Source organism: Drosophila montana, unplaced genomic scaffold, assembly GCF_035044405.1.
Source record: "Drosophila montana isolate Dmon_TW-CO22-7 unplaced genomic scaffold, ASM3504440v1 contig_402_1, whole genome shotgun sequence".
Taxonomy (NCBI): domain Eukaryota; kingdom Metazoa; phylum Arthropoda; class Insecta; order Diptera; family Drosophilidae; genus Drosophila; species Drosophila montana.
This window is the reverse complement of record NW_026998739.1, coordinates 1060907-1078916: the sequence shown is the minus strand read 5'-3', so window position 1 is coordinate 1078916 and position 18010 is coordinate 1060907. Positions and strand designations below refer to the sequence as shown.

The 18010-nt window shown below is 38.7% G+C and overlaps 2 protein-coding genes across 2 annotated transcripts; both read left to right on the top strand.

Annotated features, from left to right (window-relative positions):
• The first annotated feature begins 55 nt into the window (after positions 1-55).
• On the top strand, positions 56-15158 carry Duox (dual oxidase). Its single transcript, XM_064697359.1, has 10 exons — positions 56-230; positions 8788-8868; positions 9042-9391; positions 9470-9674; positions 9761-10164; positions 10219-10496; positions 11407-13179; positions 13238-14321; positions 14386-14514; positions 14579-15158. Exons 1-10 carry the CDS (start codon positions 56-58, stop codon positions 14705-14707), a joined length of 4608 nt encoding a protein of 1535 aa, XP_064553429.1. The 3' UTR covers positions 14708-15158.
• Positions 15159-16010: 852 nt separating this feature from the next.
• G6P (Glucose-6-Phosphatase) lies at positions 16011-17715 on the top strand. Its single transcript, XM_064697809.1, has 5 exons — positions 16011-16347; positions 16401-16565; positions 16625-17099; positions 17156-17274; positions 17341-17715. The coding sequence occupies exons 1-5, from the start codon at positions 16259-16261 to the stop codon at positions 17534-17536; spliced, it is 1044 nt and encodes a 347-aa protein (XP_064553879.1). The 5' UTR covers positions 16011-16258; the 3' UTR covers positions 17537-17715.
• The last annotated feature ends 295 nt before the right edge of the window (positions 17716-18010 follow it).

Here is an 18010-nt window from a genome sequence, read left to right as displayed (position 1 = left end):
ACAATCCGCAAGCCAACGTATTTGCCTATAACAATAACAATACCTGGCTATCAATATGAGTGTTCCAAGCTTGCCCCAACAGCGGGCATCAAAAACTCCAACAAAAACCCCAACTCGAATCCAGCATAGCTGGATACCACGTCTGGCGCCTAGGGCAATGGCCCCTCGCAGCGCCCTGCTATTATTGCTGATTAGTCTGGGCCTCAGTCTGGGATTTGTGCATTGTTACGGTGAGTACTTTTCACATATACCTTAGCAAATTCAATTAGTCTAAGTTTCATACCAAATTCCGTCTCGTTCCACACTGACATCATAAGAGATACACAACAAAAATCTGAATGCATTTAAAAAACTGGGCGAAAATTTAATAGAAAGTATAGAAAATTTGGACTGGGCTAACAGTAAAAAAATTAATAATATGGCACAATTATTGTTCAAAAATCTAAACATGTGGATAATTAAAAATTGCCAAAAATTGAATTAGTCATTTCGAGTCATTTTTACGTGTATAATATACAGTTTCTATATTTTTAGTGTATTTTTATTTCTGGTTTAAGGATTTGACAATAAGTTTGATATATATTCAAACGGTTTAAATTGTTTAAATTGTTCAAATTTCTGTGCTTAAAATAAAATATAGAAAACTCAAACTTTAAATATTGGGTTATTAGAACAGCCCCTGAACTTTTTTTTGAAGCATATAATGAAAATCACAGTGCATATTTATTTAAAATATGATTAACGAGAATTTGAGAACATATTCGGCACGTCAAAGACTTAGTACCCTTTTAGACATTTTGTAGATATGTCATATTTTGCCATACAACTCAAATTTCAACCGATCCGTCCTATAATTCTATACAATATAGAAGTGCGATATTGATTAGATTTGGCTCATAGCTCATAAGCAGCATTATTTGACTAATAAATGTTGGATTCGGTTGAATATAAACAAGCGATTTTTCATACAACAACTAAATTTACGTCCGATCGTTCCAATGGCAGCTATATGATATAGTGGTCCGATCAGGTCAGTTAAGACGATAGCATTAAGACGGACAGACAGTCGGACGTGGTTATATCAACTCAGCTGTTGATGCTGATTCAGAATATATATATATAATTCTTATGGTGAAAGAAGATGTCTTCTTCTATGGATGGATAGATGACTCCTTCCATGAGAAAATAAGTCCACCTAATGTCCACATAATATGGAACTCATACATATATCCAGCTTGATCTTTCTTTGTGTAATGCATAAAGTAAAAACAATTTAATGTAGCACCTCTTAAGATGTTGACCAATCAATTGAAATGAAAACAAAAGGCAAGTGCTAATAGGAAACATAATGAAATTTGCAAAGAAAGGAGGAAAACAAAACGGGGAGACAAAACGTTTGCATAGGTCGAGTTAATGGAAACGATCCGAGCAATCCCATGTTTAACTTCCCCATGCCATGCTACATGTGGTGCGGCGTGTGGGTGTGTACGGGGGCGTGTAGGGGGGGAGTAGGGGAGTCGTATACAATGGATAATAACTCACATTGTTTGCAATAATTTCATTAGGCGAGACAACAACGGAGAAGCAAACGATCTGATGTGCATAAATCAAATGATTAGCAAATATTGAGTATAATATAAATAAAAAACAAAACGAGCCATGAAATGGACTGAGCAGGGTAGCAGGGGAGGAGCGTGGGAGGGGGGCAAACAGCTAACTGAAATAAACCGCCCGAACGACCAGCTGGCTGGGCGTGCGTTGACATTTGACTCGGTGTCGGGCACTGGGCCACGCCCACAAACTAACCGTTTGTTCAACAGCATCGTACGTGACCGGCTCCAACATCAGTCAGACATCTGAGAATCGATTGCTTCTGTCGCCCCCAACGTCCCCAAGAGCCCAGGAAATACTCGTGCTTATGCATAATAAATTGCCAGCGCCGTCGTTTATCGGTCAGTCGGAGCCGCGAGATCTCGCCATGTCTGCCGATATGCTGTCACTCGACGAGACAGACACCCAAGAGGTGTATTGTCTAGCCTCCACAGGCCGTGGATCTGCTCGCGGATGACGTCAAGCAAACGCTAGCTGGTTAACTGATTCTGCCATTATGATGGGTTCAATTGTTGTTGTAATTGCAATCAATTTGCCTATGTAGTCGCCGGGGAAGGAAATCCAATTGATATTTGTCTTATTAGTTGCCTTTTTTGTTAATGCTCAAGCAGCCAGACAGTGTATCAAAAGCCTTACAGCTATGTGTGATAGTCAGAGCATTTCTCGTTAGTTGCCTTGGCTAAGTGATTCAGCCATTTAGGCAACTGAACAATTAGGGCTGGAATCTTCCGGGTTCGAATCTTAACTGTGTGCCTGTGTTATTTAATAAATAGGCTACTTACTTATTTAATATTTGACTAAAGTAGAGTTAAAAAGAACGGTAAGAAAACTTAAAATTCTCTTAAATATAGATTATTTATTGGTAGAATATAATACAATTTCGTATGGATTTCTTAAAATGAATAGTTAAACTTATTAGGCCTAAGCCTAACTAGAGGGTTATAGCAAAATAATCATAAAATTTTAGCTATATTTTTGGCAGAGCCAGCTCCATAAATCACACAAATTTTCAATTTTTACCACTATTTTTTCCTTTATTTTAAGAACTATATTCTACTCTAGCTATAACTATTAATTATAAAAAAATGTATGGTATTTGTCCCAAGCGTTTATTCCAAATTTATGTTCTTATTTTCGTTAAGCTCATTTTTAATTTGAGAACATTTAAAAAAGAAATGGGCGCTTAAAACATTAAGAACATTATAATCGATTATTCAATTAAAATGGCGTTTTTATGACTTACTTGATATTTTGATATATATATACATATGTACATATATATAAATGTATATGTTGGCCCACCAAAATAATCATTATTCAAATTGCAAATCTTGTGTAATACTATAATTCTGTAAGCTAATTTGCAAAAGTTGTTTATGGTCACTTTGGCACAACGATAACTGTCGCAATTTATTAAGATTGATTTTTATGTTATTCTATGCGTGCAAATTACGCATTAAATTGTGCCAGTTAAGATCGGAGAATGCCATAAACGTTGCTACGCACTTTAAAAAAAAAAACAACAACAACATATACATAAACATATCAAAAGACAAGTATTTGAACCAGCCCAGTAAGCCAGTTTTTTTTTTTCTTACAAAGTAAATCAGAGCTGAAAGATTGTAGATCGCAGAGCTATTGCTTTAATTAACTGCAAAATTGATTGAGCAGCGGTCAGGGCTCTAAGTAGAGGCCCCACCCCGTTTGGTAGCAATATTTAGGTCCAATTAACATGTTTGTGTGCCATTTGGTGCTTTGCTTAAGCGTTTTGTAAAGACAAATAGCTGACAACAGTTGAGATTTAGTTTGTGGAATTGTTTGCAGTCAACTAAGTGCCGTTTACTACATTTTAAACATTTTCAGCAGATGTCAAGAGAAGAGGTTAACTAGACATAAATTGAGTTTATTTTTTTTTACTTGTATTAACAACAATTGAAAAGTCGCGCCCCCATCCGACGTCCTACAGTCATTATTTTAAAATCATTTAGCACGGCATCTTTAAACACGCGCCGTTCAGAATTAACCACAGCCAAAAGCGTATCTAATTATTTATACAATAATTAATAAATTTAGTTTGTTGCTGCTTTGAATGAGCATAACCCATGAATCACAAAGTAAACGAGTGCTAACGCCCGACTTTGTGATACCCTGTACGGCTAACCAATGAAATAAATGTATTGTGATACACTACAACTTGGAAACTAAACTAAAACTGCGAAACTTGACCGAAAATTTGTATTTGATCAAAAACGAATGAAAAACGTGCATACCCAATTAAAAAGTTGAGCTCAACCTAATTTATAATACAAAAACAGGAGGCAGAAGTCATAAATATTCAGTAACTGATTACTGCCAAATTCGTATACTCTATATTTAAAAAGCTGTCAAGCATATACCATTTAAGTTAATTTATGTACTACTCTGTAATACCGAAACATAAATTCGTTAGATAAATTCTTAAATAATTTAAGTCTGAGGAATACTATAAAAGCGACTTACTAGCTTTTACTATAAAAGCGACTTACAAGCTTTTGAGAGCTTTAAGTTTTTTGAACTAATAAATTAGTCTCAGCTTAAAGCATTATACATTATAATTTTTCTTTCTCTTACCTGTTGTATGAGATATATATTTAAATATTATAATTCTTCTTCTTCTAGGAAAAGCCTTAAAGCTCTTGAGAGCTTCAAGTTTATATGAAGTAATAAATAAGTCTGAGCTTAAGCTTGAAGCATTTTATATTATAATTTTCTTTCTCTTACACGTTTTATGAAATATATATTAAAATATTTAAATTCTGGTTCTTCTGGAGGAATACTGCAAAAAGCTTTAGAAGCTTTAGAAAGCTTTAAGTTAATCTGAGCTTAAGCAAACAGTTTTCTTCGAATATTTCTTTCTCTGACATGTTGAATTTATCCAGTAAATAATAACTTATGTCTGATATATTATATATATCCGTAACTTAACATAGATTAGACCAGAAAATAGAGTATATTCAAGTCGCCCAAATGACAATTTGAACGGTTTTATTTTTAACAAGGAACTCCCACTAGAAGATGGTTGAAGTAAACCCGTTTTAACAATTAAAGGCAACGGCCGCAACCTGAACTGAACTGAAGCGTATGATTAAATACATTTATTTAAGTAAAATAAAAAACAGTCAAGTGACAATTAGTTACAGCTAAAAAACGCGATCTTAAAAAATTATTAAAAATAAAATTCAATTAGGTTTGGTGTTTTTTTTTTAAACTTTTTATTTTATGTAGCACACTTGAAATGCCAAATGTTTTGATTTGACGTTGGAACAAAAGATTCGCTAAACGTTTTTCAGGCGAATCAACTATTAAAACCATGACGTTGACAGCAAAGAGTCAGCAACAACAACAACAACAACAACAATAACAACATTACGGAGCATGACTATATTTTGTGCCATTTTCGAGAGCAATGCTCGCACGTGTGTTCACATATGTGCGAGAGTGTGTGTGTGTGTCTGTGTGTGTGTGTGTGGAATGATGGATGGCAACAACGACTGGCAACGTTGTGAGACTATATTTAAACAGCACAGCACAGAGGCAACAATCATTCAGAATCAGATCCGGTTAACCAAAAACGTAGCTAGCAAAACAGCAACAATATTAACAACAACAATTTACTCAAGATTTACTCATCGCTAGCGAACGAGTGCGCAAACGCAACGGAAGACTCAGCTGATTTTATGTATATAAATATCTACAAAGATATACATATATGTATATATATACTTATATTGCGTTGGTGGCTTTGGAATGCCAGAGGCAAACACCTGCTTCACAGTTCGATGTGTTTGGAAAAACATACACGAATTCACGGATTCTCCAAAAAAAAACAAAAGAGAAAAAAGCAGATTATATTATAAGTAGAGGCATACAGAGCAAAAAAAACTTTAAAAAATTCCTAAGTTTATTTTATATTTAAATCATTGACGAATTTAAACAATGTACATGAAAAAAGTGCTTATGTCTAAAAATAAATATTTATTAATAAATTACTGTAAAAGACTCTAAACTTTAAATAGAATTGAGAAAAATACATAAATTTATTTTAATTCAGCCATTTTAAGTCCAATTTTTAGTTTTCGTAGAAAAAATTTAAAAATTGTTAGTAAACAATCAATTAAATTCAAATCAATAAAGGGACATTAATATTTTTAATGAAGTTATTTGAAGCTCTAGTTTGGAGTATTGAAGTTTAAAATTCGAATGGAAGTGAGAAAAGAATAAAATGAAGCCATATTGAATCCAATTTTTCATTTAAACCAAAAACATTAAAGTTCTAGGTTAGCTGCTAATTAGGTTAAATTCGAAAAATATTTCAAATTTTTAACTCTGCTCCCCAAATTTGAACCAACATTTCTTGCTGTGTATACGTATATGTACGGTACACGGCAAGCGCTTCGGATCGGTTCGTTAGCAATTGTTGCATTGTATTGTTGTTGTTCGCTTTCCTAACGTCGACGATTTCACGTTCGTTTTCTAAGTCTTTTGATTTTGCTCATCTTTCACTTTCATTCGCTGGGCCAATGCGTGACATTGGGCAATTAGATGGTTTATTGCAATTGGGTTATCACTGTAGTATATATGTGTATATCTACTATAATCTGTAGACGAATTGTGTTAATGTGAGTAAAATTTGTTGGTGAAACTTTAAAACGCCCTTAACTGAAATTTTGTTACTTTCGCAGAGATTTTTAATGTCTCAGTGCTATAAAAGCCAAGTCAAAACAAAATTGTTCAGCTATTATACCACAAAAAAAAGGGTCTAAAACACTCACCCACATAAGTGGGTGCTATTTAGAGTGTGGAAATGTAAGCGTTTTAAAAAAGTAATAATAGCTTTTTATAACTTGTCTATGTTGTATACAATCTCATGAATGAAGTTTCCCTTATTCATTTACTCTATTTGTGCACCTTCGCACTCTTTCGTGTACGGAAACACCCAGCGTCATTCAAAGCACAATTTTCCCCCAAATCGTTCCGTAATAGAACTATTAGATGTAAGATTCTGCCCACAAATACCCTATATAAGAGTACATAAGAAACGAGTTTATTATTTTTTTCATTGTATTCGATTTCAATGTAATTGTTAATTTGTATATACGATATTTCCATCTACATTGCATATAATCGAATTGGAAAGGATCACGAATGGATTTAATTAACTCCTCTTTACATCTGCTCGTAAATGAGGTCTTACTATCTATTTTATGTACCTTAACAAACAGAAACCTTGCAACTGCATTATTTTTTGATAGTTTTTAATTATGATTTAACATGTATTAGCGTTAATGAACAATCAAAAAGAAGGGTAATGACCAGACTTGATACCCTATGCAACTCAGGGTCTTACGCAACCGTAAACACTTGAGCAGAACTATTTATAAAATCCATCATATGATTTTGAATACCTTTTGTGCATTTTATGACTGGAACCAAAACAACTCTTTATGTTTATGCGAGTGTGAAGAAGTTGACCCAATCAATTTGTCACAGGCGCCACAAAAAAGTTTTGATTCATTGACACATAAAACTCATAAAAGACAATGAAATCTATTTGTTAGCTGTTAATTGGTTGCCAATTTGAGTTGGCCAAAATGGAAAACAAAAAAAAAAAAAAAAAAAATGCGCACATGACTTAATTTCATCCAAAATCAATTAACACTATCTATATAGCCATTTTGCCATGCAGCTGTACGCCAGGCCATAACTGAAAGCCTAATGAAGCCCAAAAATTCTTTTTCATCTTTTGCGGCTTAATTAGACGACAAGAAAAAGTTGTCAGCATCTCAAATAGTTGGCAAAGAATGCAGTCTCGCTCCAAACACTTCAAATAATACTCGACACAGGCCGAGTATTTTGATTTTTTATACGTTAAGTATTTTGCTTACACGATGCCTTACCTGTTGGTGATTTTGGCATTTTTATTTCATTAATCCAAATGCCATTTGTTTAATTAAAATTTCCAATATTGGATTTTTGTAACATAAATGTAAATAATTAAAACAACTAATTTGATATTTTTTTGAGATCATGGCAAGAATTAAGTGCTACAAATGTGCTTTGAGAATTCACTAAATTTCTGTTTTAAAAGTAATAAGATAGTCAAAACTACACGAAAACAATAATTATAAATTATAACTTTAATTCATTATATAAATCGTGTGAATAAGATAGTTCTATACTCGCCTGCCCTGACTCTCTTTGCGATTTTCATAAATTTACTTAAGAATTTGTGTATCGGTTTTCATAATTATAAGAAAATCGAAATGATACAAAATCAATAATTAAAAATTAAATGTATATTTCTTTATAAAAATAATGTGCATAAGCTAGTTTTCTCCCTGGCTCCCTGCTATTATTTATATGTATTTATATATATTTTCGGGATACAAAATAACGTGAAATCGAAACTACACGAATTCAATAATTAAAAATAAAAATTATGATTCCTTTAATAAATCGTGTAAGCTTTCCTGCCCTTCTGTGCGATTTTCAAAAATTTGATAAAGGTTTAATCATGTGTTTATCTGTTTTCGAATTATTACAAAATCTTAACGACACAAAAAACAACAATTATAAAACATAATTATAATTCATTCTAAAATACGTGTAAATAATATAGTTAACTCCCCCTGTCTTTCTTTGTGATTTTCATAAATTTGATAAGGGTTAACAGGTTTATATGCTTCTTACTTAATAATGTGGGTATCTTTTTGAAAACGATACAAACCAATCATTATAAACAAAAATTATAATTATTTAAATGAAATATGTAAATAAGATAGTTCCCTGATTGCCTTCCTGCCTTTGCGATTTTCAGGCTTAATGCTTAAGGCTTGCATATCAATATGCTACTTAATTATGTGTGTGTCTGTTTAAATAATAATGATAAATAAATAAATAAGAATTCCTTATATGGGGTGTGGGAGTAAAATAGTTCCCTCCTTGCCGACCTGCCTTTCTTAGCGATTTTCATGAATTTAATTAAGGCTCACAGACTTGTATATTATTTAGTCATGTGAGTGGCATTAAAAAAGTTCTGTTACGTTAAGTGTAATTATTGTCAATTAAGATTATTTATTTAATTTAATTAAAATGCACTAACATGTATATTTTGTAATTTATCGTTTTTATTTTCAGAGAAAATGTATAGTCAGACTGAAAAACAGCGCTACGATGGCTGGTATAATAATCTTGCCCATCCCGATTGGGGCTCTGTGGGTATGTGCAATATATAGAATATAAATATGTAAATGCAACAACTTTCTAATTGTGCTTGTAAGACGGAATCCCATTAAAATCAGTTTCGTCATTTGATCGCACTTATTTGCATTCGCACGATATCATATTTGCATAGTCTCAGGCATTAAATGTAATTCGAAAACGATTTTCAGATAGCCATCTGGTGCGCAAGGCGCCGCCCTCCTACTCGGACGGGGTGTACTCCATGGCAGGTGCTAATCGGCCTTCGACAAGGCGGCTGAGTCGCCTGTTTATGCGCGGACGCGACGGTCTCGGCTCCAAATTCAATCGCACCGCATTGCTGGCATTCTTTGGCCAGGTGGTGGCCAATGAGATTGTGATGGCTTCGGAGTCCGGTTGCCCCATTGAGATGCATCGCATCGAGATCGAGAAATGCGATGAGATGTACGATCGTGAGTGTCGCGGCGATAAATATATACCCTTCCATAGGGCCGCCTATGATCGCAGCACGGGCCAGAGCCCGAATGCGCCAAGGGAACAGGTGGGTGCACGCGGGTGAAACGGCGGGCGGGTCGTTACCAACTGGTGTACAAATGTCGCAATAAAACCTACTCCGCAGATAAATCAAATGACTGCTTGGATTGATGGCAGTTTCATTTACAGCACCTCCGAGGCATGGCTCAATGCCATGCGCTCCTTTCACAACGGCACCCTGCTCACCCAGAAGGATGGCAAGCTGCCGGTGCGCAACACAATGCGTGTCCCTCTCTTCAATAATCCGGTGCCCAATGTCATGAAGATGCTCAGCCCGGAGCGTTTGTTTCGTAAGTGTTCCCTTAAATGTAAACCAATATACATAAACATTTAATTATTTATTTAATTTAACTACTATTGGATATACTTTTTGCAGTGTTGGGTGATCCGCGTACAAATCAAAATCCCGCATTGCTCTCCTTTGCCATACTCTTCGTGCGCTGGCACAATACCCTGGCGCAGCGCATAAAGCGCCTGAATCCCACGTGGTGTGACGAGGATATCTTCCAGCGTGCTCGGCACACGGTTATTGCCAGTCTTCAGAATGTGATTGTCTACGAGTATTTGCCGGCCTTTCTTGGCTCTCCAATGCCGGCATATGAGGGCTACAAACAGGACGTGCATCCGGGCATTGGTCACATCTTTCAGGCGGCCGCCTTTCGCTTTGGCCACACCATGATCCCGCCCGGCATTTATCGGCGTGATGGCGAATGCAACTTCAAAGAGACGCCCATGGGCTATCCGGCCATACGTCTATGCTCCACGTGGTGGGACTCGAGCGTAAATATATCCGCATATTGTCGGCTAACATTGGATTAATCATATTTAATGCAGGGCTTCTTTAGCGACACCAGCGTGGAAGAGGTGCTAATGGGTCTATCATCGCAAATATCAGAGCGCGAGGATCCTGTTTTATGCTCTGATGTGCGCGATAAGCTTTTTGGGCCCATGGAGTTTACGCGCCGGGATCTGGGCGCTCTCAACATAATGCGTGGACGTGATAACGGCTTACCCGATTATAATACAGCCAGAGAAGCATATGGCCTGCATAGGCACAAAACCTGGATGGACATCAATCCGCGGCTGTTTGAAGCGCAACCCGAGCTTTTGGAGTAAGTTCTTTATCACAAAGTGAGAAATTTCGGTAAACATTTGGTTTAATTTTTGAGTTGATTTTGATTAGATTTTATTTGAATTACTATTTTGCACGTACGAGAAATTTTTAACTCTGATCTTAACTAATTAGATATAATAGAATGACTAAGGCGGGCAATGCCGGTTAACAAATGATTAGAATATGCAAGTACAATAAGGTGGGAAGAAAGACTGACAAAAAAAATATGTATGCACAATTGTGCATATTGGCTACAGCAAGCACAGAGCGCCCTTATCTGCAGAGAAGACATTACGTTTGGGGAGAGATGGCGATGGTTAGAGAGAGAGAGATAGGGGAGATAATTAATTTGCTCACTATGTTGATGCTTTTGTTCTGTTATCTTATTCGTTTATCCAGCCTAGAGCAGAGAGCGCTTATGCAAGGAGCGAACATATAGAATTGTGCATGTGTATTAGTGCGAATGCCGGCTTAGCGTAAGCGCGAGCCTAGTGTATCGATTTAGTCTGTGTGCGTCTGCCCTGCTGATCGGACGTTTGCTGCACGTGTGTAAAATCAAGTGTACAAAAACCACAGTTAGTTTTTGCTGTGTATGTGTATTAGTCAAAATTCTGTTTTGTACTTGTATTGCGCTTTTGATAATATGAGAGTGACAGGGATAGAGATATTTTTATTATATGAACACAGCTGCTGCTGCAGCAGAAAAAGTTAGACGAGCATTACAGCTGATAAATGCCGATTTTTGTTTAACTATTTTCTTTTATATTATATTATCGACGCGTCCCTCATCCATTATTTACCTAGGCAGAAAAAAAACTGCAACTGTGCTTTTACTCTTTACCCGCTGCAAAATTATAAAGATTGCTTGATGTAATGCCAATTCTTATAAACAATATTTCCATTTACAGTATGCTCAAGGAGGCCTACAATAATCAGCTGGACGATGTGGATGTCTACGTGGGCGGCATGCTGGAGTCCTATGGCCAGCCGGGCGAGCTCTTTAGCAATGTGATCAAGGAGCAATTTCGACGTTTGAGGGATGCGGATCGTTTTTGGTTTGAGAACGAGCGCAATGGCATCTTTACCGCTGAGGAAATTGCCGAGCTGCGGAAGATCACGCTCTGGGATATAATTGTGAATAGCACAGATATTGATGAGGATGAGATACAGCGTGATGTGTTCATGTGGCGCACGGGCGATCCCTGTCCGCAGCCGATGCAGCTGAATGCCACTGAGCTGGAGCCATGCAACTATTTGGAAGGCTACGATTACTTCTCCGGCTCCGAGCTAATGTTCATCTACGTGTGCGTCTTCCTTGGCTTTGTGCCCATACTCTGCGCAGCCGCTGGCTACTGTGTGGTGAAGCTGCAGAACAGCAAACGGCGTAAGCTCAAGATACGGCAGGAGGCGCTGCGTGCACCGCAGCAAAAGGGCTCCGTGGATAAGATGTTGGCGCGCGAATGGTTGCATGCGAACCACAAGCGTCTGGTGACTGTCAAATTTGGGCCCGAGGCGGCCATCTATACGGTGGATCGCAAGGGCGAAAAGCTGCGCACGTTCGGTCTGCAGCATGTGGACGTGGTCAGCGTGGAGGAGTCAGCCACCAATCATATAAAAAAAAAGCCCTACATTCTGATGCGTGTGCCTAGCGATCATGATCTGGTTCTGGAGCTCGAATCGTATGGAGCGCGACGCAAGTTCGTCAAGAAGCTGGAGGACTTCCTGTTGCTGCACAAAAAGGAGATGACCCTGATGGAGGTGAATCGCGACATTATGCTGGCCAGGGCAGAGACACGAGAACGTCGCCAGAAGCGTCTCGAGTACTTCTTCCGTGAGGCATATGCCCTGACATTTGGCCTGCGACCGGGCGAACGGCGGCGTCGGTCCGATGCATCCAGCGATGGCGAAGTGATGACCGTGATGCGCACCAGCCTGTCCAAGGCGGAATTTGCGGCCGCGCTGGGCATGAAGCCCAACGACATGTTTGTGCGAAAAATGTTTAATATTGTGGATAAGGATCAGGATGGACGCATCAGCTTTCAGGAGTTTCTTGAAACCGTGGTGCTCTTCTCGCGCGGCAAAACGGACGACAAGCTGCGCATTATATTTGATATGTGCGACAATGATCGGAACGGGGTCATCGACAAGGGGGAGCTTAGCGAAATGATGCGCTCGCTGGTGGAGATTGCGCGGACAACCAGCTTGGGCGATGATCAGGTCACCGAGCTTATCGATGGCATGTTCCAGGATGTGGGACTCGAGCACAAGAATCATCTAACCTATCAGGACTTTAAGCTCATGATGAAGGAATATAAGGGTGACTTTGTCGCCATTGGCCTGGATTGCAAGGGTGCCAAACAGAATTTCCTGGATACATCCACAAATGTGGCACGCATGACCTCGTTCAACATTGAGCCCATGCAGGATAAGCCACGCCATTGGCTGCTCGCCAAATGGGATGCCTACATAACCTTCCTCGAGGAGAATCGTCAGAATATCTTTTATCTATTTCTGTTCTATGTGGTAACCATTGTTCTGTTCGTCGAGCGCTTCATACACTATTCCTTTATGTCCGAGCACACGGATCTGCGCCATATTATGGGCGTGGGCATTGCCATCACACGAGGATCGGCGGCATCTTTATCTTTTTGCTACTCGTTGCTGCTGCTGACCATGTCCAGGTGAATATTAACTCCTACGATTTTATTTACGCAACTAACCCTTCCCACTTGCTCGTAGGAATCTCATCACCAAACTTAAGGAGTTCCCCATACAGCAGTATATACCCTTGGACTCGCACATACAGTTCCATAAGATTGCCGCCTGCACGGCGTTGTTCTTCTCGGTGCTACACACCGTTGGGCACATTGTCAACTTTTATCATGTGTCCACACAGTCTCACGAGAATCTGCGCTGTCTGACGCGTGAAGTTCACTTTGCCTCCGACTACAAGCCGGATATTACCTTCTGGCTCTTCCAAACAGTCACCGGCGCCACGGGCGTCATGCTCTTTATCATAATGTGCGTTATATTTGTATTTGCTCATCCGACCATACGCAAGAGGGCCTACAATTTCTTCTGGAACATGCACACTCTCTATATTGGCCTATATTTGTTGAGCTTGGTTCATGGTCTGGCGCGTATAACAGGACCGCCACGTTTCTGGATGTTCTTTTTGGGACCCGGCATCATCTACACACTGGACAAGATTGTCTCGCTGCGTACCAAGTATATGGCACTTGATGTCATCGATACAGATTTGCTGCCCTCGGATGTTATCAAAATCAAGTTCTATAGGCCGCCAAATCTAAAGTATTTGTCCGGCCAGTGGGTGCGTCTGTCCTGCACCGCCTTCAGGCCGCAAGAGATGCATAGCTTTACGCTAACCTCGGCACCGCACGAGAACTTCCTGAGCTGTCACATCAAGGCGCAGGGTCCGTGGACATGGAAGCTGCGTAACTATTTCGATCCATGCAATTATAATCCAGAGGATCAGCCCAAGTTACGCATCGAGGGTCCGTTCGGTGGCGGCAATCAGGACTGGTATAAATTTGAAGTGGCTGTCATGGTGGGCGGTGGCATTGGTGTTACACCCTACGCATCCATACTGAACGATCTGGTCTTCGGCACCAGCACCAATCGCTACTCGGGCGTGGCATGTAAGAAGGTATACTTCCTATGGATTTGCCCATCGCACAAGCACTTTGAGTGGTTCATCGATGTGCTGCGCGACGTGGAGAAGAAGGATGTGACCAATGTGCTGGAGATACACATCTTTATAACGCAGTTTTTTCACAAATTTGATCTGCGAACCACCATGCTGGTGAGTCTTAAAACTTATGATCTGTTTGTATTTTGTTTTTAATTTTCCTTTCTCTCGTTTGCAGTACATATGTGAGAATCACTTTCAGCGCCTATCGAAGACCTCCATATTCACGGGTCTCAAGGCTGTCAATCATTTCGGTCGCCCAGACATGTCAAGTTTTCTTAAGTTCGTGCAAAAGAAGCACTCCTATGTAAGCAGCCATGCAAAGCATCTGTATAAGATCCGCATTATATTACTTGAATATCAATTTACAGGTATCCAAAATAGGCGTCTTCTCGTGCGGTCCCAGACCGCTCACCAAAAGCGTCATGTCCGCCTGTGATGAAGTGAATAAAACACGCAAATTGCCCTATTTTATACATCATTTCGAGAATTTTGGTTAGGTTTGCGTACGCTTAACTCTACTCAACTCTACAATTATCTGCCAACTACTACACAATCTCAACACACACAAACAAAACGGATTAATTTACGAATATTATGAATAGTATTTAGTTTCATTCATTCAGCATTTAAGCGAATTTAGTAGCACCCCCTTCCCACTCCCTTCCTCGTGTACTGTTAATTTACCTAACTATCTCTCACGTATGTAACTTCATAAATTAGTCATGTTCTACAATTTAGTGCATTATGAAAATTTCCATTGATGTTTAGATACAATCACAGCACAACAACAAAAACAATACCGCGGCCCTTACTCTATATACTTATACTTATGTATGTATGTGTATGTGTATATGTATATGTGTATTTATTGAAAATATGATTTGTTATCAGTTTTTGTAAACCGTTCGCATTATTTATTAAAATTTACATTTTAATTGAAACAATGAACTAATTAATGTTATGCCTCAACAGAGATATTTATTTGTTTATGTATAAGTCCATCTCTTTTTATACTTTCTTTAAATCTGAACTGATTGAATCGGTACTGTATAAGGATGAAATTCTAATTTTTTTAAGCAATTTTAACACTTAAACTAAAACAAAGTTCTATCCAACTATGATTGGGAGCTGCACATTTAAAATCATCAAAGAGTAAGTATTCTTTAAGTATTCTTTGTTCTTTCCTTATTAACATTTGTTTTTTAAGAGGCTCCCCTAAGCGGATGACTACTCAGCAAGATATCGCTATTCGTTTGTAAGGTACAACTTCGCCAACTGAGATGTTCTACTTGTTCAATCCAGGTATGTTAGCTTACTTAAAAAAAATTAATTTAACTAAAATTTAATTTTGGGGCCGGTATCCCAAATTAAATTTTAAGATATTTTACTTACCCCAATTATATCGTAAGCGCAATTAAATAGGTATTAGAAATCGACCATGAATTCATGCTCATATGCTAGTAACCTGTCACCTCTATTATATATGTATATAATTTATTGTCGAATCCTCGACTATTTCAGATGGTAACACTATAAAGTATATACGGATATATTCAGTGTATATATTCGTAGTCCGCTTAGTTTATTTAAGGAAAGTCCTTCGCATTGTCTGTCCTGTTTCCATTTTCTTTATATATATCTATGTATGTTTATGCAACTTTGCATTTAAGTGCTATAGGATCTAACAGTCGAAATCAGCGTTTTCTGATAAGAAAAATGTTCACGTCCTCCAAATGAATATAGTTTTTTTTTGAGCTATTTTCTTATCTTAACCGTAGTAAGGCTAAATATGGATATAGATCTGTTTAAATCCTGCAAGTATATTTATTCAATAACGCGATAAGCAGTGCAAGCGCATACACAAGCAGTTTATCAAGCAGTGCAAGCAACGGAGTGCCTAATATTTGAGGCCGTACTGTAGGAGAATAAAGCGCATGCGCCAGCTTCAGCTGTTTAATGTTTTCCGTTTTACGCCCAAAACAGAAAAGGATGCGCTGTGTAAATAAATATCCTTAACTAAATTTTATTAAAAATCAACAATCTTTTGAATGGAGCTGGACGTGCTGCGCCTAGCGGTGGACTATTACCACTATCTACTGAACGCGGAGCTGCATATTAACGAATGGGTGCAGGATCGGTAAGTGAAAGTCCTAAACTGGTAAACATAAATCTAATGGCAACTTCTTGCAGCCTTAGCCTTGCAGAGCCATTGTTTCGTTACGTCAGCGTTTTTCTGGAGCCGGGCAATCTGTTCAATGTGCTCATACCTTTGTTGGGCATCTGCGGACAGGATTTGCTTACACATCTGGTCTATGCGCTGAGTCTTGTCAGCGCGGTGAGCTCCTTCGAGAAATGGTAAGTGTGCCAGCTTCAATTAGTTGCGAACACTCATCTAAACAGCTCTACACCTACAGGATATATCCGGAGTGGCGACCCCTCTGGCGGCTACGCGAACTCTACGCCGATGTGCATGGCATAAGGCCGCGTGTTGCCTTGCAATGTCACGATCTGAGCTGTGAGACCAGCGGCGGAATGCCCTGTGCTCATACCATGACCTGGACGGCTTTGCTAATGGTTGTTAGTGCGCATTTGCCGCTTAAGGGCCGAACCGCCAGCTGGCGACCACTGGTGCATCTTTTGATTGGATGCTGCACGCTCTGCATGTGGCTGAGTCGCCTCTATCTGGCCACCGAGTACCTGCATCAGTGCCTGTTGTCCACTTATATTGCGGTCAGCCTTCTGGCCAGTTGTCAACGGCATCTGGACTACCTGTATGCCCAGCGACGTGGATGGGCTGTGCTGCTGGTGCTTCTGTTTGGCTTTATGGCCGTCTCAGTTTATTTTATCAAGCTGCAACTGGGAATCGATCCACACTGGTCAGTGCGGCAGGTGAGTCGTCTAATATATCTCAGCTTAACCACGTGCTATTAATCGCATTCTTTTAGTCTTTTAAGTGGTGCCCGGAACCTACCTATATGCGGCATGAGAGCAGTCCCATCTTTCTGCTGGCTCGAGACCTGGGCAATCTAATGGGCGTGGCACTCTCATTACCCTTGGTGCAGCTGTATGTCAATTAGCTCTAAGTATTTGTAGCATATTCTACTAAAGTTGCATTTACTTTCGCACGCAGAAGAACGTATAAGTCCAAATATTCGCATCGATTCCTGGGAATTGTCTTCCTGGAGCTTCTAAACTATATCCTGCGCCTTTGTACACCCAAACAGCATGGACGCTTTCTGTTTCTGGCCTATGAATTTACACGAAATGCCTTGCACTCACTGATTCTCGTTAAAATCTTGCCCAAATTCCTAAATAAACAAAGTTAAGCAGAAGTAAATAATACTATATTAGTAGCAACTGTAGGTAGGATAGACATTGTACTGAATTCCATAGTAGAAATATAGTAAAATTGTACTTGCTAAATAATTGTGTCGATTTTAAGCTTTGTGAACCGCGCTCTTAAATTTAGTATTTGTAAAAAATTAAAATGTACAACAAAAGTCAATTTTCCAATGATAAACCTTATTGGTATATCTACGATATACCTTATTTAGACAAATCAGCCATTCGCTTTAATTAAAATAAGTAATCAATATCGTTGGTTCCTAGATGACCTATGTATCCTTAGTTATTCCATACTATGGATATAGTCCTAGTGAACCTAAAGAACGAGAACGTGGTCCAAAATAATATATGCATTTTGATGGTTTCTAGTTGACTTTCATATCCTTGGTAATACCGTACCATCGATATAGTCCTTGGGAACCTAAAGGACTTGCTCCCTGCCAAATTTTCAAAGC

Bases quoted from the DNA above. Each gene is read 5' to 3' on its own strand.
- Duox (XM_064697359.1), top strand. From the start codon at position 56: ATGAGTGTTCCAAGCTTGCCCCAACAGCGGGCATCAAAAACTCCAACA. The intron at 9,392-9,469 runs GTGGGTGCACGC...CCTACTCCGCAG, and splicing joins CGAATGCGCCAAGGGAACAG to ATAAATCAAATGACTGCTTG. The intron at 10,497-11,406 runs GTAAGTTCTTTA...TTCCATTTACAG, and splicing joins GCGCAACCCGAGCTTTTGGA to TATGCTCAAGGAGGCCTACA.
- G6P (XM_064697809.1), top strand. From the start codon at position 16,259: ATGGAGCTGGACGTGCTGCGCCTAGCGGTGGACTATTACCACTATCTA. The intron at 16,348-16,400 runs GTAAGTGAAAGT...AACTTCTTGCAG, and splicing joins AACGAATGGGTGCAGGATCG to CCTTAGCCTTGCAGAGCCAT. The intron at 17,275-17,340 runs GTATGTCAATTA...TTTCGCACGCAG, and splicing joins TCATTACCCTTGGTGCAGCT to AAGAACGTATAAGTCCAAAT.